General features: G+C 42.4%; 1 protein-coding gene across 1 annotated transcript in view; it reads right to left on the bottom strand.

Moving 5' to 3' along the window:
• Nucleotides 1–23,743, bottom strand: part of LOC109873400 (glutamate receptor ionotropic, kainate 4-like) — a 57,405-nt gene that overhangs the window by 814 nt on the left and 32,848 nt on the right. Inside the window, exons 7-14 of the mRNA XM_031807681.1 lie at nucleotides 23,358–23,462; nucleotides 16,488–16,595; nucleotides 11,227–11,430; nucleotides 6,413–6,526; nucleotides 3,737–3,846; nucleotides 1,347–1,520; nucleotides 891–1,056; nucleotides 503–728 (exon numbers count right to left, since the gene is read on the bottom strand). Of these exons, the coding sequence (XP_031663541.1) occupies nucleotides 503–728; nucleotides 891–1,056; nucleotides 1,347–1,520; nucleotides 3,737–3,846; nucleotides 6,413–6,526; nucleotides 11,227–11,430; nucleotides 16,488–16,595; nucleotides 23,358–23,462 (1,207 nt within the window). The remainder of the gene's footprint in view (nucleotides 1–502; nucleotides 729–890; nucleotides 1,057–1,346; nucleotides 1,521–3,736; nucleotides 3,847–6,412; nucleotides 6,527–11,226; nucleotides 11,431–16,487; nucleotides 16,596–23,357; nucleotides 23,463–23,743) is intronic.

The following is a 23,743-nucleotide window of genomic DNA, read 5'->3' as shown; positions in this document are numbered from 1 at the left end:
CATTCTGTCAGCAGGGTTGTGTTCAGTGGGCACAAAACAGGAGAAACATTTTGCAACAAAGGTGGTACTATGAACTTCTCCAATAAGAACACTGAAGGTAACTTTCAGATGTTTTCTTTCTCAAAGAGCTACATAACCCGTGTCTGATAATCCTATTATAGACTCGAGGCATTTAGAAACTGCACAGATTTATGAAATGGAATAACCCTCTATCCCTTTATACAGACTGTTGCAATAATCCATCTCTCCCTACAAAAGACAGCATATTATAGTCTTGGGCAGAAAAGGGAATAATTTCTTTATGACAAGCGGTCACTGCTCTCATTTGACCAACTACAGAAGTATGGAATCCCAGTCTCTCAGTTCTTTGTATTTGCAGATATAACACTTTATTCTTGTTGCAGCAAACACTGGACGATCCAGAAGGTTCAAAGATTGAAACTATTTTAAGGCAGTCTGAAAAAAAAGCTACATTGTGCACTTCTGAAGATACAGGTCTTACCCAGTGGCATGCCGATGCCGTAGCCTTTGGTGTCCAGCACGCCTCCTATCTGGGTGAGGTTACAGTTGAGCTGGCGGTAGTACTCGTTCATGGTGCTCTCCAACAGGTAGGCGTAGTTGGACTTGAGCACCCGGTCGATGCCTTCCTCCGTGCTCTTCACGAACACACTGGTTTGCTTGGCATGCATGAAGTTCCACATGCGCTGGTAGGTCTGGTACTGAGAGTTCTGTGGGCAAGCAAGAGAGATAAAGACAAGGCTGTAAAAAAGAAAAAAATCTGTGGGAAAACTGGTTGAAACAATGTTACTGTGATAGAAGTTTTGTCCGCTGGGAAAATTAGTGTGAGATAGCAAGCATTATGACTCCTTTCTCACACACGCTCTCTCTACCTGGAAGAAGGTCATGGTGGACCCTCCCTGCATGGTGCCGTACTCTATGGTGGTCTGGTCTGCCAGGTCATCTACAGACTCGATGGGCACCTCCATCCTGTGAACGGTGAGGAAGGCAGCCAGGTTGGCTGTGTAGGAGGACACTATGATCAGGGTGAAGAACCACCTGCAGCAGGAAGGAACAGCACAAGCTGCTTAGTACACAGGAAGGCTCCCCATTAAGCACAAGCTCCATTTGCGTATTGAGGTGCGAGTCTTGTTTAGTGCTAGACAGTCAAATTGGTTCATACAGCGTGGTAAGCATGGAGTGCATCAATACCTGTGTGTGTGTGTGTATCAATGTGAATGGCCAATTGTTATTTTTGTGTTGGCAAATGTACAACGTCTGTGTGCGTATTTGCGTGCCGTTGGGTCAATTCAGTCCCTATGTAGGGGTTTCTTGTGCAGTCTACTCACCAGACAGCGCTGAGGCAGCGTGTGGACAGGGCATGGGGGGTGATGGCTGAGCCTTGCTGCATGAACCCCCCCACAGGGAACCACAGACTGTTTCCCAGAGTGTACTGGTTCAGCACCAGTTTACAGCGCCCCCGCAAGCATGGCTCAGTACTACACCACTCATACGGCGTTAGCCTTGGGAATAAAAACCGTGTTGTCATTATAGGGAAAATTATAGTGAAAAATTATATCTATGATCATGTTGAATAAGCACACAACAGAAGAAAACGATTTGAAAACACGTGAGATAAGATACAACCTGACCAATAAGTTTGCTAATTTTAATTTGCCATTTTCAAATGATTTCCTCCCTTTTGTGCCTACCAGACAGGTCGCAAAATGTGGTGTGGAAAGTAGACAGCATCTTCAGAATAGAGCACTTGCTGCACTTCCACATCACTGCCAGTACAGATGTGGTCAAATATTTTGGCACTCTTGCACTTTACAATGGAGTGGAATGGTACAGAATGTTCTGTTTTTTATTTCCTTTTCAAAACTGGTTGAATAACAATTTTTACCCTGTAGGCAACTGTTATTTACCACAGTTGAGAAATTACAGAGTAAACGAGAATCATTGCCTTTAACCAAATAAATTCTAATTTTGAATAATTTAGTCCAGCCCATTTTTGACATAAAACATCTCAATTTCAGTTTAGATACATTTGTGTGTCCTGTGTAGTTGTAAATCAAACGTGTCAACATCCAATGCTTTTTCAATTTCAACCTATTTTAGAATAAATGGTGAATCATGCAAGGGTGCCAGTATATACAGTTGAAGTTGGAAGTTTACATACACCTTAGCCAAATACATTTAAACTCAGTTTTTCACAATTCCTAACATTTAATCCTCGTAAAAATTCCCTGTCTTAGGTCATTTTAAGAATGTGAAATTTCAGAATAATAATAGAGTGACTTATTTCAGCTTTTATTTCTTTCATCACATTCCCAGTGGGTCAGAAGTTTACATACACTCAATTAGTATTTGGTAGCATTGCCTTTAAATTGGGTCAAACGTTTTGGGTAGCCTTCCACAAGCTTCCCACAATAAGTTGGGTGAATTTTGTCCCATTCCTCCTAACAGAGTCAGGATTGTAGGTCTCCTTGCTCACACATGCTTTTTCAGTTTTGTCCACACATTTTCTGTAGGATTGAGGTCAGGGCTTTGTGATGGCCTCTCCAACTTTGTTGTCCTGAAGCCATTTTGCAACAACTTTGGAAGACCCATTTGTGACCATTTGTGACCTGACTGATGTCTTGAGAGGTTGCTTAAATATATCCACAATTTTCCTTCCTCATGAAGCCATCTATTTTGTGAAGTGCACCAGTCCCTCCTGCAGCAAAGCACCCCCACAACATGATGCGGCCACCCCGTGCTTCACGGTTGGGATGGTGTTCTTCGGCTTGCAAGCCCCCCCCCCCTTTTAGCCTCACCCTTTTTCCTCATAACAATGGCCAAACAGTTATATTTATAGACCAGACGACATTTCTCCAAAAAGTACAATCTTTGTCTCCATGTGCAGTTGCAAACCATAGTCTGGCTTTTTTATGGCGGTTTCGGAGCAGTGGCTTCTTCCTTGCTGAGTGGCCTTTCAGGTTATGTCGATATAGGACTCGTTTTACTGTGGATATAGATACTTTTGTACCTCCAGCATCTTCACAAGGTCCTTTGCTGTTCTGAGATTGATTTGCCCTTTTCTAACCAAAGTACGTTCATCTCTAGGAGACAGATCGCGTCTCCTTCCTGAGCGGTATTAAGGCTGCGTGGTCCCATGGCGTTTATACTTGCGTACTGTTGTTTGTACAGATGAACGTGGTACCTTCAGGCGTTTGGAAATTGCTTCTAAGGATGAACCAGACTTGTGGAGGTCTACAATTCTTTTCTGAGGTCTTGGCTGATTTATTTTGATTTTCCCATGATGTCAAGCAAAGAGGTACTGAGTTTGAAGGTAGACCTTGAAATACATCCACGGGTACACCTCCAATTGACTCAAATTATATCAATTAGCCTATCAGAAGCTTCGAAAGCCATGACATCATTTTCTGGAATTTTCCAAGCTGTTTAAAGGCACAGTCAACTTAGTGTATGTAAACTTCTGACTCACTGGAATTGTGATACAGTGAATTATAAGTGAAATAATCTGTCTGTAAACAATTGTTGGAAAAATTACTTGTGTCATGCACAAAGTAGATGTCGGTACCGACTTGCCAAAACTATAGTTTGTTAACAAGACATTTGTGGAGTGGTTGAAAAAATATTTTTAATGAATCCAACCTAAGTGTATGTAAACTTCCGACTTCAACTGTACAGTATGACCGCATCTGTAGGTGTCAGTGTTGAGCTGCACACTTACCTGGCCACCAGGAAGAGCACACAGCTGACGATCAGGTAGGCCAGCAGCATGAAGAGCCATACGCCTGGAGAGAAAGGGTCTAGGAAGGACCAGTAGCCTGGTCGACGTGTCTAAAGAAGCAAGAACATAAATAATTTAGCTTGGACAGTACCTACGTTCACTATGTTTTCACTTCGCCCATCTATTGTTTTGAAGCCAGACTGATAAGCGGAGTGAAACAAATAGTGAAAGTAGTGTTCAGTCTGGATCCACCAGGCTATAAAGCAATTCCATGGAGATTCAACAGTTGCCAGGATAGTTCTATTCACTCATTGATATGGTTGATGAGAAACAATGAATTGGGGTACACTCAAAGTTTAAGCATAGTCATATATTACATTTATGAGTCAGTCTTATGATCTAGCGCCTCTAACAACAGTTGCCACCAACCTGGAGAGCCCAATTGCCACCAACCCTGGTCCTGGAGAGCTTCAGGGTGTGCAGGGTTGTGTTCCACCCCAGAACTCTCACACTGGATTCACTCAATCAAGGTCTTGAGAATTAGTTGATGATTCAAAGCTGGTGTGTTAGCACTAGGCTAGAAGAAAAGGCTGCACTACCTGTAGGCTCTCCAGGATGCTCCGGGTAGAAGTTGCAATATGATCTAGGACAGGGATTCCCAAACTTTTTCACTCTGGGCCCCTCTACCAGCAATGAGGAACATAGTCACGTCTATTTCCATGGGCACAAGCACGGTTCAAGAATTGTGTAAAATTTTCCAGGTTTAAACCGTATTTCCTGCAATTCTACACATTTTGTCACGTATAAGGTGAATTGATGTGATATTTAAGTGACCAAAAAAATTGCAACAATATATATGGGCAACAAAACAAAACGAAATAGAAAAACGTTAGCTGACATGGGCTAGTTGATCTGGACAGTTCTGACAAGTTATAAACAGCTCTCTAAGGTATGCAATGACTAACATGACAAGAGGAACTGATGATGCACTGCCCAATTTTGAAATTGTACCTTATGCATTCTACTATGACAAGAAGAGTAAAAAATATATATACATACAGTGCATTCGGAAAGTATTAAGACCCCTTGACTTGCTCAACAATTTTCAACAAAATTGATTAAATAGTTTCCCCCCCTCATCAATCTACATACAATACCCCATAATGACTAAGCAAAACAGGTTTGTCGATATTAAAAATAAAATAAATAAATAAATATTACATTTACATAAGTATTCAGACCTTTTACTCAGTACTTTGTTGAAGCACCTTTGCACCAATTACAAGCTTGGCACACCTGTATTTGGGGAGTTTCTCCCATTATTCTGTGCAGATCCTCTCAAGCTCTGTCAGGTTGGATGGGGAGTGGCACTGCTTAGCTGTTTTCAGGTCTCTCCAGAGATGTTCGATTGGGTTCAAGTCCGGACACTGGCAGGGCCACTCAAAGACATTCAGAGACTTGTCCCAAAGCCACTCCTGCGTTGTCTTTGCTGTGTGCTTAGGGTCATTGCCCTGTTGGAAGGTGAACCTTCGCCTCAGCCTGAGGTCCTAAGCACTCTGGAGCAGGTTTTCATCAAGGATCTCCCTGTACTTTTCTCTGTTCATCTTTCCCTCGATCCTGACTAGTCTCCCAGTTCCTGCTGCTGAAAAACATCCCCACAGCATGATGCTGTCACCTCCATGTTTCACCGTAGGAATGGTGCCAGGTTTCCTCCAGACATTCAGGCCAAAGAGTTCAATGTTGGTTTCATCAGACCAGAGAATCTTGTTTCTCATGGTCTGAGAGTCCTTTAGTGCCTCCAAGCAGGCTGTCATGTGCCTTTTGCTAAAGAGTGGCTTCAGTCTGGTCACTCTACCATAAAGGCCTGATTGGTGGAGTGCTGCAGAGATGGTTGTCCTTCTGGAAGATTATCCCATCTCCACAGGCGAACTGTGGCCGGGCGGCCAGCTCTAGAAAGAGTCTTGGTGGTTCAAGACTTCTTCCATTTAAGAATGATGGAGGCCACTGTTCTTGGGGACCTTCAATGGTGCAGACATTTGCCTTCCCCAGATCTGTGCCTTGACACAATCCTGTCTCGGAGCTCAACGGACAATTCCTTCGACCTCATGCCTTGGTTTTTGGTCTGACATGCACTGTTAACTGTGGGACCTTATTTAGACAGATGTGTACCTTTCGAAATCATGTCCAATCAATTGAATTTATCACAGGTGGACTTTTAATCAAGTTGTAGGAACATCTTAAGGATGATCAAATGGGGGATGCAGGTAGCCTAGTGGTTGGAGCGTTGGGCCAGTAACCGAAAGGTTGCTGGATTGAATCCCTGAGCTGACAATATAAAAATCTGTCATTCTGCACCTAAACAAGGCAGTTAATCCATTGTTCCCCAGTAGGCCGTCATTGTAAATAAGAATTTGTTCTTAACTGACTTGCCTAGTTAAATAAAAAAAATCTATGGAATCAGGATGCACCTGAGCTCAATTTTGAGTCTCAAATATTTTTGCACACAATTTGAGAACTGATCTAGGATCATCTGCAAAAAAACTGACCCAAGATCAGAGTCTAGGGGCAACTTCATTCTATATTTCCTCCTGGACTAAAGTTGGTTACCATTGTTTAACATGTTCTCTAAGCATGGTTTTGTGTGTGTGTGTGTGTGTAGGTGTGTGTGTGTCTCACCATGTGTGCTGTGTACATGATGCTGATGCCCAGGGTCATGAAGGGTTTGGAGAAGTCAATGACCTTCTCTCTCTCTGAGGTGATGGTGAGCCCCGCTACAGCCAGGTCAGCTTTCTGGAAGAGATAACATTTAGCCAACTGCAGTGTTAGCCTACTGCAGTTAGCGAAAGGTAAATATGGCAAACTAGTCCTGTGTGGCTCAGTTAGTGGCACATGAAACGTCAGGATTGTGGGTTCGATTCCTGCTGGGGCCCACCCACACAGAAATATTCAGCATGCACCACTAAGTCGCTTTGGATAAAAGTGTCTGCTAAATGTGTGTAGAAGGTTATTCAAAATCCAGGCCTCAAGAATCTATGTTGAGCCGGTGATCTTTGCTCCCTGGTAAGTTCATTTATGTCATTAATTGGCCAGAGAATTCATTTATTTGGTGACCTAATTCTGAATTAGTCCCTAATTACAGGGGACATATGAAAACCAGGGTCATGTTCATTCGGCATCAAATGGAAGAAAACAGACTGAAACAGGGAGAGACTACCTATAATTGCCCAAAAATAAACATTCATTTTTATTTTCTGTTGCAAAACAGTTTCCATTGCATGCTCTAATAAAACACAACCCAGCAGTGTAGTGGACCTTGAGGCATGGTTTAACATTTCAAAATGTTTCTACTGATACTTGGACTGACATCAAAATCTTATAAAACAACCCATTCATCGATGAAGAGGGGTCAAACAAAGTTTCCTTGGCTCATTCTTAAAACCATTCAAATAAATAAAGCCAAAGCAATTATCAGGTTCATCATCATAACCACCATGACCATCTATTACATTCCTGTGGCAGCATTATACAAGTGCCAAATACAACACATACAGTATTACATAAATTTTGTCCCAAATGGAACCTCATTCCCTATATACAGTTGAAGTCAGAAGTTTACATACACCTTAGCCAAATACATTTAAATTCAGTTTTTCACAATTCCTGACATTTAATCCTAGTAAAAATTCCTTGTCTTAGGTCAGTTAGGATCACCACTTTATTTTAAGAATGTGAAATGTCAGAATAATAGTAGAGAGAATGATTTATTTAAGCTTTTATTTCTTTCATCACATTCCCAGTGGATTAGACGTTTACCTACACTCAATTAGTATTTGGTAGCATTGCCTTTAAATTGTTTAACTTGGATCAAAATGTTTCGGGTAGCCTTCCACAAGCTTCCCACAATAAGTTGGGTGAATCTTGGCACATTCCGCCTGACAGAGCTGGTGTAACTGAGTCAGGTTTGTAGGCCTCCTTGCTCACGCGCTTTTTCAGTTCTGCCGAAAAATATTCTGTATGATTGAGGTCAGGGCTTTGTGATGGCCACTCCAATACCGTGACTTCTTAAGCCATTTTTGCACAACTTTGGAAGTATGCTTGGGGTCATTGTCTATTTGGAAGACCCATTTACGATCAAGCGTTAACTTCCTGACTGATGTCTTGAGATGTTGTTTCAATATATCCACATAATTTTCCTTCCACATGATGCAATCTATCTTGTGAAGTGCACCAATCCCTCCTGCAGCAAAGCATCCCCACAACATGATGTGCCACACCCATGCTTCACAGTTGGGATGGTGTTCTTCGGCTTGTAAGCCTCCCCCTTTTTCATCCAAACATAATGATGGTCATGACGGCCAAACAGTTCTATTTTTGTTTCATCAGACCAGAGGACATTTCTCCAAAAAGTATGATCTTTGTTCCCAGGTGCAGTTGCAAACCTTAGTCTGGCTTTTTATGGCGGTTTTGGAGCAGTGGCTTCTTCCTTGCTGAGCGGCCTTTCAGGTTATGTCGATATAGGACTCGTTTTACTGTGGACATCGATACTTTTGTACCCGTTTCCTCCAGCATCTTCACAAGGTCCTTTGCTGTTGTTCTGGGATTGATTTGCACTTTTCACACCAAAGTACATTCAGACAGAATGCGTCTCCTTCCTGAGGGGTATGATGGCTGCGTAGTCCCATGGTGTTTATGCTTGCGTACTGTTGTTTGTACAGATGAACATGGTACCTTCAGGCATTTGGAAATTGCTCCCAAGGATGAAGCAGACATGTGGAGGTCTACAATTTTTTTTCTGAGGTCTTGCCTGATTTCTTTTGATTTTCCTATGATGTCAAGCAAAGAGGAACTGAGTTTGAAGGTAGGCCTTGAAATACACCCACAGGTACACCTCCAATTGACTCAAATGACAGAAGCTTCTAAAGCCATGATATCATTTTCTGGAATTTTCCAAGCTGTTTAAAGGCACAGCCAACTTAGTGTATGTAAACTTCTGACCCACTGAAATTGTGATACAGTTAATTATAAGTGAAATAATCTGTCTGTAAACAATTGTTGAAAAAAATACTTGTGTCATGCACAAAGTAGATGTCCTATCCGACTTGCCAAAACTATAGTTAGTTAACGAGAAATTTGTGGAGTGGTTGAAAAACGAGTTTCAATGAATCCAACCTAAGTGTATTGTAAACTTCTGACTTCAAATGTAGTGTAGTACTTTTTACCAGGGCCCCATAAGTGCCATTTGGGGCGTAGCCATACTGTTACCTTAGTGCAGTTTCCATGAGGCAGTAAAAATTCCCATGGCCTCCCATTGGAATGGATCACAAATGACAACACACACACACACACACAGTGCAGTGGGTAGCAAATGAAAGTGCAAAGCAGTGACCCCCATAGATCTTAGTATCAGACCTGGGTTCAAATACAAATTTAAAATGTTCATATACTTTGAGAGTTTGCTCTAGCCTGCCTAGTGATCATAGATGGGCAGGGTTTACAGTTTTGGGGCTATTCTATTGGTTCCATTGCACCAGGCAAACTCATTCAAGCAAAGATAAAGCGTTTGAAATTATTTAAAATAGTATTTGAACACAGGTCTGCTCATTAAAGGAAGTGTCCATAAAGGCTTCAGTCATATTACAGAGACCTGGGCCAATAAGTGGAGAGATTGAGGCAGAGAACAAAGACCTACTGACGTCCCCGTCCTTCTCTTCTTTATCCTCCGTCACCTCCTCAAATCTGAATTTCCCTCAACTCTGAAATTTCCCTCCAAATTGGAATTTCTCTACAAAAATTGGAAGGAGTGGTGGACGGTGTCAACTATAAACTGCAATGTATACAGTGTCTTCATAAAGTATTCATACCCCTTGACTTATTTCTAAATGGATTACATTGGGGTTTTTCTCACCCACCTACACACACACACAATACCCCATAATGACTCAGTGAAAACATGTTTAGACATTTTAGCAAATTTGTGGAAAATTAAATACAGAAATATCTCATTTACACAAGTATTAACACCCAAATCAATACTTTGTAGAAGCACCTTTGGCGGCAATTACAGCATTGAGCCATCTTGGTTATGTCTGTATCAGCTTTGGGGACTTTCTTCTTTAAGTTAGATGGGGAGCGGTGGTGAACAGCAATCTTCAAGTCTTTCCACAGATTTTCAATGGGAATTCAAGTCTGGGATTTCAGATTCTTGTTCTGAAGCCATTGCAGCATTGCTTTGGCTGTATGCTTGGGGTCATTGTCATGTTGGAACGTATATCTTTGCCCCCGGTCAAAGGTTGTTTGCACTCTGAAGCAGGTTCTCATTAAATATTTGCCTGTGTTTGGCTCCATTAATTGTTCCCTCTATCCTTACCAGTCTCCTAGTCCATGCCGCCGAAAGACTTCCCCATAGCATGATGCTGCCACCATCATGCTTCACAGTAGGGTTGGTGATTGGGTTCTTAGCACCTCCCTGATCAAGGTCCTTCTTGCCCGGTTGCCCAGTTTGGTCGGTGGGCAGCTTTAGACAGTCTGGGTAGTAACATATTTTTTCAATTTCCCAATGATAGAGACCACCGTGCTCTTAGAAACACTCTAGAACACTCTAGAAATTGTTTTATACCCTTCCCCAGATAGAATTGTGATGAAGCACATTTCTCGGAGCTCTACAGACAGTTCCTTGGACTTCATGGTATAGTTTCCACTCTGACATGCACTGTCAACTGTGGGACCTTATATAGACAGGTGTGTTTCTTTTTAAATCATGTCCAAACAATGAAATTGGCCACAGGGGACTCCAGTCAAGTTGTAGTGACATCAAGGATGGTCAAAGGAAATTAGATACACCTGAGCTCAATCTGGAGTGTCATGGCAAAGGGCTGTGAATACTTCTGTAAACGTGATATTTCTGTATTTCATTTTCAATAAATTTGCAAACATTTCTAAAAGCATGTTTTCACTTTGTCATTATGGGGTATAGTGTGTAGATGGGTGAGAAAAACATATTTAATACATTTTGCATTCAGGCTGTAACGTGGAGTAAGTCAAAGGTTATAAATACTTTCTGAAGGCTGTTATACCTCAACAGCTAATTCACAATATCTTGATTCTTCATTCAGATTCAATTAAAAATCAAGATATCTTGTTTGGATCCTAACATGAATTTATGTTTATTATCTGTTATCTGGAATGTTATCTTTAAAGGACAATCCCCTTCCAATGGCTATTTCAGGAGGATGAGTAGTAAACATATCTTGTGTAATCAGCAAAAACATACTCAACCAGCATCATGTTTTGAGACGTCTTGAGACACAGGTGATGGCTGGGTATGAAACAATAACACTACAACAGGGTTTTTATATCATTTATCTTTTACTACCTACAGGTGGTATAACTTGTGACTTGTGACTTGTGACCCTTACTATACAAACATAAGTGAATAGAGAGGGAGAAGATTTTTAGCCACAATCACACTGCAACACTCACTCAGTGCTCACCCTAGAGATGAGTTCACCCACCATGCCCGTCCAGGTGCCGTTGGCACTGGGCACGCCGTACACGCCGTCCGCCACCAGCCGCAGACGGTAGCTGAAGTGCAGCAGCTCGGCCAGCTCTCGCAGCATGTCTACACAAAATCCTTCGTAGCGCTCGTTGCCCTCCAGGGCCTGGTGTTCGGACCTCAGCATCACGTAGGGGTTCTCCTGCATGAAGGGGCATCAGACTGGTGCAAGCTGAGATATGTGTGTATGTGTGTGTGTGTGTGCAGGGGGGGGCAGTTTGTACATGTGTTAACGTGAATTCGCATGCACTGGTGTGTCATCACAAAGTGCTTCCGTCATCATGAAGTGCTTCGAGAGGTTAGTCAAAGACCATATCACTCCTCCCTCCCCGACACACTTGACCCTCTCCATTCCGCCTAACGCCCTGACAGATCCGTGGATGATGCAATAGTATTGCACTGCACACTGCCCTTACAAACCTGGACAAAAGGAATGCATACGTGAGGACGCTGCTCATCGACTACAGCTTGGCCTTCAATACCATAGTGGCTTATAAGCTCATTACAAAGCTCAGAACCCTGGGTCAGAACTCCTCCCTATGCAACTGGGTCCTGGACTTTGACGGGCCACCCCCAGGTGGTGAAGGTAGGCAACATTACTTCCTTGACACTGGTCCTCAACAAGGGGGCCCCACAAGGCTGCGTCCTCAGTCCCCTCCTGTACTCCCTGTATCCACAACTGCGTGGCCTCACACAGTTCCAACTCCATCATCAAGTTCGCTGACGATATAACAGTAGGCTTGATCACCAACAATGACAAGAAAGCCTACAGGGAGGAGATAGGTACTCTGATAACATGGTGTCAGGGAAACAACCTCTCCCTCAACGTTAGCAAAAGAAAGGAGCCGATTGTGGATTTCAGGAGGAACCAGGCTGGACACGCCCCCATCCTCATCAACGGGGCCGCTGTGGAGCTGGTCAATAACTTCAAATTTCTTGGCATACACATCTCAGAGAAGCTGAAATGGTCTAACCCCACGCACCAGGTGTCGCAGGAAGGCCAACAAGGTCATCAGGGACCCCAGCGCCCAAGCCATGTCCTGTTATCCCCGCTTTAATCATTCAGATGGGGGCAGTACAGCAGCATCATGTCAAAAACTGAAAGACTGGCCAATAGTTTCGACCCTTCAGACCATTAGGCTGCTGAATAGCCACTACTCCCCTTATGGACCCTCCCCCACCCCTCATTAATCCCCCTCATGGAAATTTACCCGCCCACACACTCAACTCTCATTTACCTTACCTGCTGCTCCCCTTATGGACATTCTTTCTCCTGCTGCCCTCTCCCCCACAAAAACAACATTCATCACTGTCACAGTTGTTGATATGTGGATAATCTTGTGACAAAGCGTAAATTGAATTTTTTTATTTATTTTCGTAATAAGGCTTGCTTCCCGCTTATGGCTAGAAAGAAGCTTGTTCAGGCCACTTCTCTCTGTAATTGATTATGGTGACTTGTTGTATATGCATGCAACCTCCTCTGTCTTACAGAGACTGGACTCTGTTTATCATGCATCCTCCTCTGTCTTACAGAGACTGGACTCTGTTTATCATGCATCCTCCTCTGTCTTACAGAGACTGGACTCTGCCCTTTTGGATAAACTCCCTCTTTACCGCTGTAGTCTGGTCTCCTTCACCACCAGCAGTTACCATACCTGGTCTGCTAGGTGGTTGCTACTTAAAGTCCCCAAGACATTCACAGTATTAGGCAAACACTGCCTTCTCTTCTTGTGCACCAGACGCATGGAATAATCTACAGTCCATGCTTCATCTAGATACAGTGCCTTGCGAAAGTATTCGGCCCCCTTGAACTTTGCGACCTTTTGCCACATTTCAGGCTTCAAACATAAAGATATAAAACTGTATTTTTTGTGAAGAATCAACAACAAGTGGGACACAATCATGAAGTGGAACGACATTTATTGGATATTTCAAACTTTTTTAACAAATCAAAAACTGAAAAATTGGGCGTGCAAAATTATTCAGCCCCTTTACTTTCAGTGCAGCAAACTCTCTCCAGAAGTTCAGTGAGGATCTCTGAATGATCCAATGTTGACCTAAATGACTAATGATGATAAATACAATCCACCTGTGTGTAATCAAGTCTCTGTATAAATGCACCTGCACTGTGATAGTCTCAGAGGTCCGTTAAAAGCGCAGAGAGCATCATGAAGAACAAGGAACACACCAGGCAGGTCCGAGATACTGTTGTGAAGAAGTTTAAAGCCGGATTTGGATACAAAAAGATTTCCCAAGCTTTAAACATCCCAAGGAGCACTGTGCAAGCGATAATATTGAAATGGAAGGAGTATCAGACCACTGCAAATCTACCAAGACCTGGCCGTCCCTCTAAACTTTCAGCTCATACAAGGAGAAGACTGATCAGAGATGCAGCCAAGAGGCCCATGATCACTCTGGATGAACTGCAGAGATCTACAGCTGAGGTGGGAGACTCTGTCCATAGGACAACAATCAGTCGTATATTGCACAAATCTGGCCTTTATGGAAGAGTGGCAAGAAGAAAGCCATTTCTTAAAGATATCCATAAAAAGTGTTGTTTAAAGTTTGCCACAAGCCACCTGGGAGACACACCAAACATGTGGAAGAAGGTGCTCTGGTCAGATGAAACCAAAATGGAACTTTTTGGCAACAATGCAAAACGTTATGTTTGGCGTAAAAGCAACACAGCCCATCACCCTGAACACACCATCCCCACTGCCAAACATGGTGGTAGCAGCATCATGGTTTGGGCCTGCTTTTTTTCAGCAGGGACAGGGAAGATGGTTAAAATTGATGGGAAGATGGATGGAGCCAAATACAGGACCATTCTGGAAGAAAACCTGATGGAGTCTGCAAAAGACCTGAGACTGGGACGGAGATTTGTCTTCCAACAAGACAATGATCCAAAACATAAAGCAAAATCTACAATGGAATGGTTCAAAAATAAACATATCCAGGTGTTAGAATGGCCAAGTCAAAGTCCAGACCTAAATCCAATCGAGAATCTGTGGAAAGAACTGAAAACTGCTGTTCACAAATGCTCTCCATCCAACCTCACTGAGCTAATTTTGCACGCCCAATTTTTCAGTTTTTGATTTGTTAAAAAAGTTTGAAATATCCAATAAATGTTGTTCCACTTCATGATTGTGTCCCACTTGTTGTTGATTCTTCACAAAAAAAATACAGTTTTATATCTTTATGTTTGAAGCCTGAAATGTGGCAAAAGGTCGCAAAGTTCAAGGGGGCCGAATACTTTCGCAAGGCACTGTATGTTAGTGCCACTGAATGAATTTAAAATATTGATGGGAGACTGTTACAGAGATGTGTAAATGCTTTTTATAGGCTGTTGTGTGTTCTAATTATTTAATGTATTGATTGTTGTTGCCATCTTGGCCTGGCCTCCCTTGAAAAAGAGACTGGGTGTCAAATGGGCTTTTCCTGGTTAAATAAAAGGTTAAATAAAATAAAAAAATATCTGGAAAAATATCTAATAATTTTGTTTTGTTTTTACTCAATGGTCATGCTGCTGCTCCCCCTATGGTCATTCCACCCCCTCAACAGTCTAATCTGCCTCCACCCCAATGGACATTTATTTATTCATCACTGCCACTAAGCTGTCATTATGTATGTATTATGTATCGTGCTATTTATATTGTTTTTATGACTATTTTCCTTATTTTATTTCACTTAATCCTGCATGTTGGAGCTCGAAGTCTAATATTTTCGCTGTACCCTACAATCCAACCTGCAACCCTGTACATGTGAATATTAACACTCTGAATATGAATGTGTGTATTGTGGTTGAGTGTATTTGCATGGTTCAGACTCAGCACCAAATAATAGCTATCTTGCAAGAGGCTTCAAACTGATGTAACCTTGTGTGTGTGTGGTGTGCATGCCTGTGTCAGAGAGAGAGTGGGAGTGTATGTGCGTGTCTGTGAGAGAAAGAGAATCGGGAGAGTGGGTGTGCACGTGTGTGTGCACGTGTGCATGCATGCCTGTGAGAGAGGAAGTGTGTGTGCATGTGTATGCATGTCTGTGAGAGAAAGAGAATGGGAGAGTGTGTGTGTGTGTTAGGCTAGCCGTGCTAGTGTGATTCGTAGGTCTCTCGACCATGACTCATGCCCTCCCTTGGGCCTCCCTCAGTTCTTCTCTGTGTTTCCATCAGTTTCTGACTAGGCTGCTTTATTAAAGCTCTGAGCCAATGCGTTTCTCTCTCAGTTATCCCTTAATGAGCCACACACAGTCGTTAATTCACAATATATTTAACTCACTTCATTAAGATAATGACTCAACATTTCCCACCTGTGTTCATTTGAGACTTGAAGTAATGAAGCAGCCTGCTTTAGGTTGCCTGGGATGCCAGATGGGCGGGGTCAGCAGTTTCGCAACTATTCTATTGGTTCCATTGTGCCAGTCAATCAATATGCTGAAGGCCATGTACAGTAAGCCTATGTATGTAGCCAAGACAACCAAATAGCAATGCCGCACACACACACACACACACACACACACACACACACACACACACACACACACACACACACACACACACACACACACACACACACACACACACACACACACACACACACACACACACACACACACACACACAGTGTCTACCAATTAAAAATTAAAAACAGTAGCTACCAACTACAGTATTCTGGCTGAATCTACAGTTGATTGAAGGGAAGAGGTTCATTTGATAATTTTTCTGTCTCCATGTAACAAAATGATGAGAAAATTCTAGTCATGCGTCGGTATTTCATACCCAGTGGACCAGGTCAAGCAAACACAAATGAAGAAGAGACAGAGTCCATGGAGAATGAGCCTTGAGGAATTTCTATTTTTTTAAGGGAACCAATTAGGTTGTACCTCAAATAAGAAGAAAAGCCAGTCTCTCATCTACCGAGGTCAACGGTGAAAGCGTCTGGAACACTTGGTATGCTTGTGCTTAATTGAGTTGGCAGATGGATTAAAAACAAGAAGAAGGAACAAGTAGTAGAGCCAAAAACAGTGTCGTGTTCACTAGGAGCGAAAGCAAACAGGCTGAAACAGGGCGGGACTACCTGAACTTGTCCAATAAGAAATGGTTGTTTTCGCTTTCCGTTGCAAAACCTTTTTCTACATTGTGCACTAATGAATACACCCTTGCAAACGTTGAAATAGTGTGGCGAAAAAAGAAGCTGCACTCACCAAGATGGTGGTGATGGTGAGGGTGGTGTTGAAGATGGTGCCGCCCATGATGAGGAGGTTGATGTCGCTCTCCATGGACAGACCGTGCTCCGAATGCCACTCACCAACCTGGGAGGGAGGGAGACAGAAAGAAAAGAGGAGATGGGTAGAGGGTTGAAGGAAAGAGATTGAGAGAAACAGGGTGGTGCTGTGCTTTCAAACCAAGGTGCATGCACATCAAAATGAAGGTGAAAACATATTCAGCAACTCAGTAGTAGAAATTGAGGTATGTTTGAAAAATGTATATGTTATTGTTAAAACCAAAGTGTTTCGGCAAATACCTTCATCAGGATATTTCAGTTGCTGAATTTCTTTTCATCTTCAATGTTCTCCTCAGAAGAGAAAGTGCAAGCTTATTCAAATTGACAGCTTCCGTCTGAGTTGCCATGGTTGGATTTGAATCAGAATTGAAGATACAGTTGGCTGTCTCATAGGTTTCATCCCAAATGGCATGGTTTCTTCCCCTATTCTCTGTGAAGTGCACAACTTTTGACCAAAGTAGTATGAAAAGTAGTGCACTGTTGGGGATTAAGGTGCCATTTGAGAATATAGGGTATGGCTCCTTTCCTTCTCACACCATGCTTTGTGCTGAGTGAGAGGGAGGTGTTACAGTAGTCTTCTATACAGTTAGGGTTGCATAATTCATTGAACATTTCCAGAATTTCCAGGTTTTCCCAAAATCCAGGTTGGAATATTCCTGGAATCAGGAGGGAATAAGAAGGAAATCTGTGAATCCTCCAACTGGGATTTCTGAAAAACTTGTGAATGTTTGTTGAATTTTGCAACCCTACACACATAAAAAATATATAATAATACTACAGGACATACTTTAGTAATCTGTAGCATACTATACTACACACTGTAGTAGCCCTCGATCATGTGTAGTACTTACTATATAATTCTGTATTAAACTGTAATAAAACATTGTATATATACACTACAGACTGTATTGACATCTTAAGGAGATGATTGTGGACTACAGGAAAAGGAGGACCGAGCACGCCCCCATTCTCATCGACGGGGCTGTAGTGGAGGTTGAGAGCTTTAAGTTCCTTAGTGTCCACATAACCAACAAACTAGAATGGTCCAAACACACCAAGACCGTCGTGAAGAGGGCATGACAAAGCCTATTCCCCCTCAGGAAACTAAAAAGATTTGGCATGGGTCCAGAGATACTCTAAAGTTTCTACAGCTGCACCATCGAGAGCACTGGTTGCGTCACTGCCTGGTATGGCAATTGCTCGGCCTCTGAACGCAAGGCACTACAGAGGGTAGTGCGTACAGCCCAGTACATCACTGGGGCTAAGCTGCCTGTCATCCAGGACCTCTACACCAGGCGGTGTCAGAAGAAGGCCCTAAAAATTGTCAAAGACCCCAGCCACTCCAGTCATAGACTGTTTTCTCTACTACCGCATGGGAAGTGGTACCGGCTACCCGGACTATTTGCATTGTGTGCCACCCCAACCCCTCTTTTTACGCTGCTGCTACTCTCCGTTTATCATATATGCATAGTCACTTTAACTATACATTCATGTTAATACTACCTCAATTGGGCCGACCAACCAGTGCTCCCGCACATTGGCTAACCGGGCTATCTGCATTGTGTCCCGCCACGCCCTCTTTTACGCTACTGCTACTCTCTGTTCATCATATATGCACAGTCACTTTAACCATATCTACATGTACATACTACCTCAATCAGCCTGACTAACCGGTGTCTGTATGTAGCCTCGCTACTGTATATAGCCTGTCTTTTTTACTGTTGTTTTATTTCTTACCTATTGTTCACCTAATACCTTTTTTGCACTACTGGTTAGAGCCTGTAACTAAGCATTTCACTGTAAGGTCTACACCTGTTGTATTCGGCGCACGTGACAAATAAACTTTGATTCGATATTTAATTTGCATATACCACATCAATTCCCCTCCCCCATATCCCAATTTCAAAAAAAGATTTACTACACAACAAACAAGATAAAAAAGGAAAAGCCAAACATTTGTGTTTTAAGATCTCAGCAAAAAAAGAAACGTCTCCCTCTCAATGTCAACTGCGTTTATTTTCAGCAAACTTAACATGTGTAAATATTTGTATGAACATAACAAGATGCAACAACTGAGACATAAACTGAACAAGTTTTACAGACATGTGACTAACAGAAATTGAATAATTTGTGGGGGGTCAAAATCAAAAGTAAGTCAGTATCTGGTGTGGCCAACAGCTGCATTAAGTTCTGCAGTGCATCTCCTCCTCATGGACTGCACCAGATTTGCCAGTTCTTGCTGTAAGATGTTACCCCACTCTTCCACCAAGGCACCTACAAGTTCCAGAACATTTCTGGGGGGAATGGCCCTTGCGCTCACCCTCCGATCCAACAGATCCCAGATGTGCTCAATGAGATTGAGATCCGGGCTCTTTGCTGGCCATGGCAGAACACTGACATTCCTCTCTTGCAGGAAATCACGCACAGAACGAACAGTATGGCTGGTGGCATTGTCATGCTGGAGGGTCATGTCAGGATGAGCCTGCAGGAAGGGTACCACATGAGGGAGGAGGATGTCTTCCTTGTAATGCACAGCGTTGAGATTGCCTGCAATGACAACAAGCTCAGTCCGATGATGCTGTGACACACCGCCCCAGACCATGATGGACCATCCACCTCCAAATCGATCCCGTTCCAGAGTACAGGCCTCGGTGTAACGCTCATTCCTTTGACGATAAACGCGAATCCGACCATCCCCCCTGGTGAGACAAAACCGCGACTCGTCAGTGAAGAGCATTTTTTGCCAGTCCTGTCTGGTCCAGCGACGGTGGGTTTGTGCCCATAGGCGACGTTGTTGCCGGTGATGTCTGGTGAGGACCTGCCTTACAACAGGCCTACAAGCCCTCAGTCCAGCCTCTCTCAGCCGATTACGGACAGTCTGAGCACTGATGGAGGGATTGTGCGTTCCTGGTATAACTCGGGCAGTTGTTGTTGCCATCCTGTACCTGTCCCGCAGGTGTGATGTTCAGCTGTACCGATCCTGTGCAGGTGTTGTTACACGTGGTCTGCCACTGTGAGGATGATCAGCTGTCCGTCCTGTCTCCCTGTAGTGCTGTCTTAGGTGTCTCACAGTATGGACATTGCAATTTATTGCCCTGGCCACATCTGCAGTCCTCATGCCTCCTTGCAGGATGCCTAAGGCACGTTCACACAGATGAGCAGGGACCCTGGGCATCTTTCTTTTGGTGTTTTTTAGAGTCAGTAGAAAGACCTCTTTAGTGTCCAAATTTTTTATAACTGTGACCTTAATTGTCTACCATCTGTAAACTGTTAGTGTCTTAACGACCGTTCCACAGGTGAATATTCATTAATTGTTAATGGTTCATTGAACATGCATGGGAAACAGTGTTTAAACATTTTACAATGAAGATTTTTTTAAATTATCTTTGAAAGACAGGGTCCTGAAAAAGGGACATTTCTTTTTTTGCTTAGTTTATATCCAGTTTCAGCACCCCTCAGGGTCTCTGGCAGGCTATTCCAGAGGCTGGGGGTATAATAACTAAAGGCTGCCTCTCCATCCCTCTTGGTCCTAGGCTTTGGGATGGTTAAAAGGCCAGTGCCAGATGGACCTACTGCGTATATAACTTAAAAGCATGTCTGACATGTATTGGGGTGTACAATCGTGGATTGATTTAAAAAACAATAGAAGAATCTTCAAATTAATTCTAAAACTCACAGGCAGTCAGTGCAGAGACCTTAAAACCAGTGTAATGTGTGCTCTCCATCTGGTCTTGGTCAGTACCCGTGCTGCAGCATTCTGTATGTTTTGCAGTTAACCAATGGCTTTCTTGGGTAGACCAGACAGGAGAGTAGACAGTACAGTAGTCAAGCCTGCTTGTAATAAAAGCATGGATGCATCACCCTGAGAGAGAAACAGCTGCACGTTGTCAATGGTGGTAAAAAACTATTTTGATCACATTGCTAATGTGTGATTCAAAATGTTGTTTAGAATCTAAAATAACACCTAGGTTTTTTTTACCTGGTGTTTTATCTTTATTGCCCATGAATTAAAATGTGCTACTAGATTCTCTCTGAGCTTTGGCTTGAACAATTTTCTGGGGTATTTTAATCCCTTTTTTTCTCCCCAACTTGAAACATGACCCTCCAAACCACACTTAACACGGAAGGCAGCCAACACCACTGTGTCGGAGGAAACACTGTTCAACTGACAACCTTGTGGCAGGTACCCGGCTCGCCACCAGGAGTTGCTAGAGAGCAATAAGCTAAGTAAAGCCCCCCGGCCAAACCCTCCTGTAACTTTGACGACGCTGGGCCAGTTGTACGCTGCCTTATGGGACTCCCAATCACGGCCAGACCTGGGTATTGAACCCAGGTCTGTAGTGACACCTCTAACACTACAATGCAGTGCCTTAGACCACTGCGCCACTGAGGAGGCCTGGTCTTGGAGGAAGTTGTGAGCATCCAAGTATTTAAATCACTAAGTCTAATTTATCCGTGGAGCTAGAATACTCTGGTGACACAGAAATATAGCAGTGAAAATAAATGCAGTGCTTTATGATAATGCTGCCAAGGGGTAACATATATCAACTGAACAGTATCGGACCCAAAATCGAACCTTGTGGAACGCCATATGTGATATGTATTTTCTCTGAGTTATGTTCACTAAGGGTGACAAAAAAAAACGGTTAAATAAACCAATTTGTGCCAACCATGAGTGAGAAACCCACATGCCATGTATAGACCATATTATTGTGTTCCCTACAGGTTATGGAAAATGTGATCTTTTAGTATTTGTGCAGTAGGTTTCGTCAAGGGGAAAGCCCCCACTTCTAACTAGAAGATAATAAAACAAAAACACTATAGCAAATACTACAGTAATGTCTGCAAAAATAACAGTAAATACTATAGTATACTACAGTAATATCCATAAAAAAACACTACAGTGAATCCTACAGTAATGTCCACAAAAAAACTTGAGTAAATAGTAGAGTATATACACACACAATAGCTTTTAAACTATAGTATTTATACTATAGTAAACTATAGTATTTTTATGTGTGTACCTGCAGGTTAACTATACAGTACACTATACACATAAATAGATATTGGATATGGGTTTGCAAGAGTTTAAGAAATGTATTAATTTGGGTCACACAATATTCTGGTAGCGGGGGAAAAAATGCAAATGACATTACATCATGCAGTATGTTCCATCCCAAATGTAACCCCTGGTTACAAACACTGCAGAAAGTGCACGTCGTCATACATTTAATTTCATGCGCAAAACACTGCTTCAAAGCCTAAAGATAAATTACTACCTTTACAGGTTATGCCCTGTAGACCAACATTGAAGTTTCCCCCTTTCGACATTTGGATGTCTGATGAAATTTGGCCTGTTGACTGGAAATGCTCAACTACAAATGCTTGCAATTTCATACTTAATCCTTTCACTATTCACAGGTTCCTATTGTAAGATACCTCTGAAAAGAACACTGGCAGGCAGACACACAATGTCTTTGTGTCCTCTGCAATGCTACAGTATCTAGGGAGGGCACAGCAAATCTCACTTTCCGTGACATCTTTTCATATCACAGAATCAATAATATTGATATTGTCATGTATTCTTAGCCAGAAGGAGACATCTCAGTAAGAAACAGAAAAGTATACATGGGAACAATTAAGAGAAGGAGACATCTCAGTAAGAAACAGAAAAGTATACATGGGAACAATTAAGAGAAGGAGACATCTCAGTAAGAAACAGAAAAGTATACATGGGAACAATTAAGAGAAGGAGACATCTCAGTAAGAAACAGAAAAGTATACATGGGAACAATTAAGAGAAGGAGACATCTCAGTAAGAAACAGAAAAGTATACATGGGAACAATTAAGAGAAGGAGACATCTCAGTAAGAAACAGAAAAGTATACATGGGAACAATTAAGAGAAGGAGACATCTCAGTAAGAAACAGAAAAGTATACATGGGAACAATTAAGAGAAGGAGACATCTCAGTAAGAAACAGAAAAGTATACATGGGAACAATTAAGAGAAGGAGACATCTCAGTAAGAAACAGAAAAGTATACATGGGAACAATTAAGAGAAGGAGACATCTCAGTAAGAAACAGAAAAGTATACATGGGAACAATTAAGAGAACATCTTAAAAGTAAAGAAAACTTTTTGGGAAAAAACATTGATAAAACCACAACTAAAAGACTGATAAAATCCCTGACTACAGGCTATGCAAAACTATTTTTAAAACCTAAATGCCGTCTACACCTCAACCCGACTATGTTGTGAAGCTTGGTTTTTGAAAGCTCTGCCCTAATTTATCTTAATCTTAGTATATAATCTAAAAGCAAATCTAAAAGCTATTAAAAATGTCAAATTAAATGGTGGAGTCACATTAACATGTCACATTAACTGGAGGCAGGCATCGTGACAGAATAGCACTGGGCCCTGCATCTATGTCTGCCACGGCTTGTTTACAAATGCACTCTTCATGGTGAGGGATCAAAAGAAGTTCTTTCAAACATCGTTTCATATGGTAACTTCTTTTTCAAGATGCCTTCATGAAAAATTTACGAGCTAGAGCTCCATCTCACAACTTCCCCTTTAAATGTCTGCCAAATGGCACCTTATTCCCTATTTAGTGCACTACTTTTGACCAGGGCCATGGTCAAAAGTAGGGAACTATATAGAAAATAGGGTGCCATTTGGGACTCAGCCTAAACCTTAGCCTCAGACTGTAGCTCTTTATATATAGTTATACACAGTAAATCCCAGTCTGTTACAAAGTCAGTGGTTATTGTGTGTGCAGTGTAGCTTTACCTGCCTTAGCCCCTCTGAGCTGCTCTGTATGACCCTCAGGGCGTAGTTGAAGCGGTGGCCTTTGCTGTTGAACTCTATGTGTCCAGTTAGACCTTCCAATTCTACCTGTCAAAGACAGAGCAAAAGGAGAGGACATACTGGGCTGTGCATCTCAATGAGAGCTCTAAATGGTATTGCATTAAAACATATACAAACACAATACAGTATATATACTCTCTGTCTGGCTCAGTTGGTAAGAGTGTGGCGTTAGCAATACCAAGGTTGTGGGTTCAATTCCCACAGGGGTAATTTCCTATAAAGTCATTGGATCACATTCACATATTAAAATGTTGGCTATGGATCCAGAGTTCTCACCCCTCCAGAAACCTCTTTCTTAGAACCATAGA

This window comes from Oncorhynchus kisutch, linkage group LG28 (genome assembly GCF_002021735.2).
Source record: "Oncorhynchus kisutch isolate 150728-3 linkage group LG28, Okis_V2, whole genome shotgun sequence".
In the NCBI taxonomy this organism is placed as follows: domain Eukaryota; kingdom Metazoa; phylum Chordata; class Actinopteri; order Salmoniformes; family Salmonidae; genus Oncorhynchus; species Oncorhynchus kisutch.
This window is presented reverse-complemented; position numbering and strand designations above follow the sequence as displayed.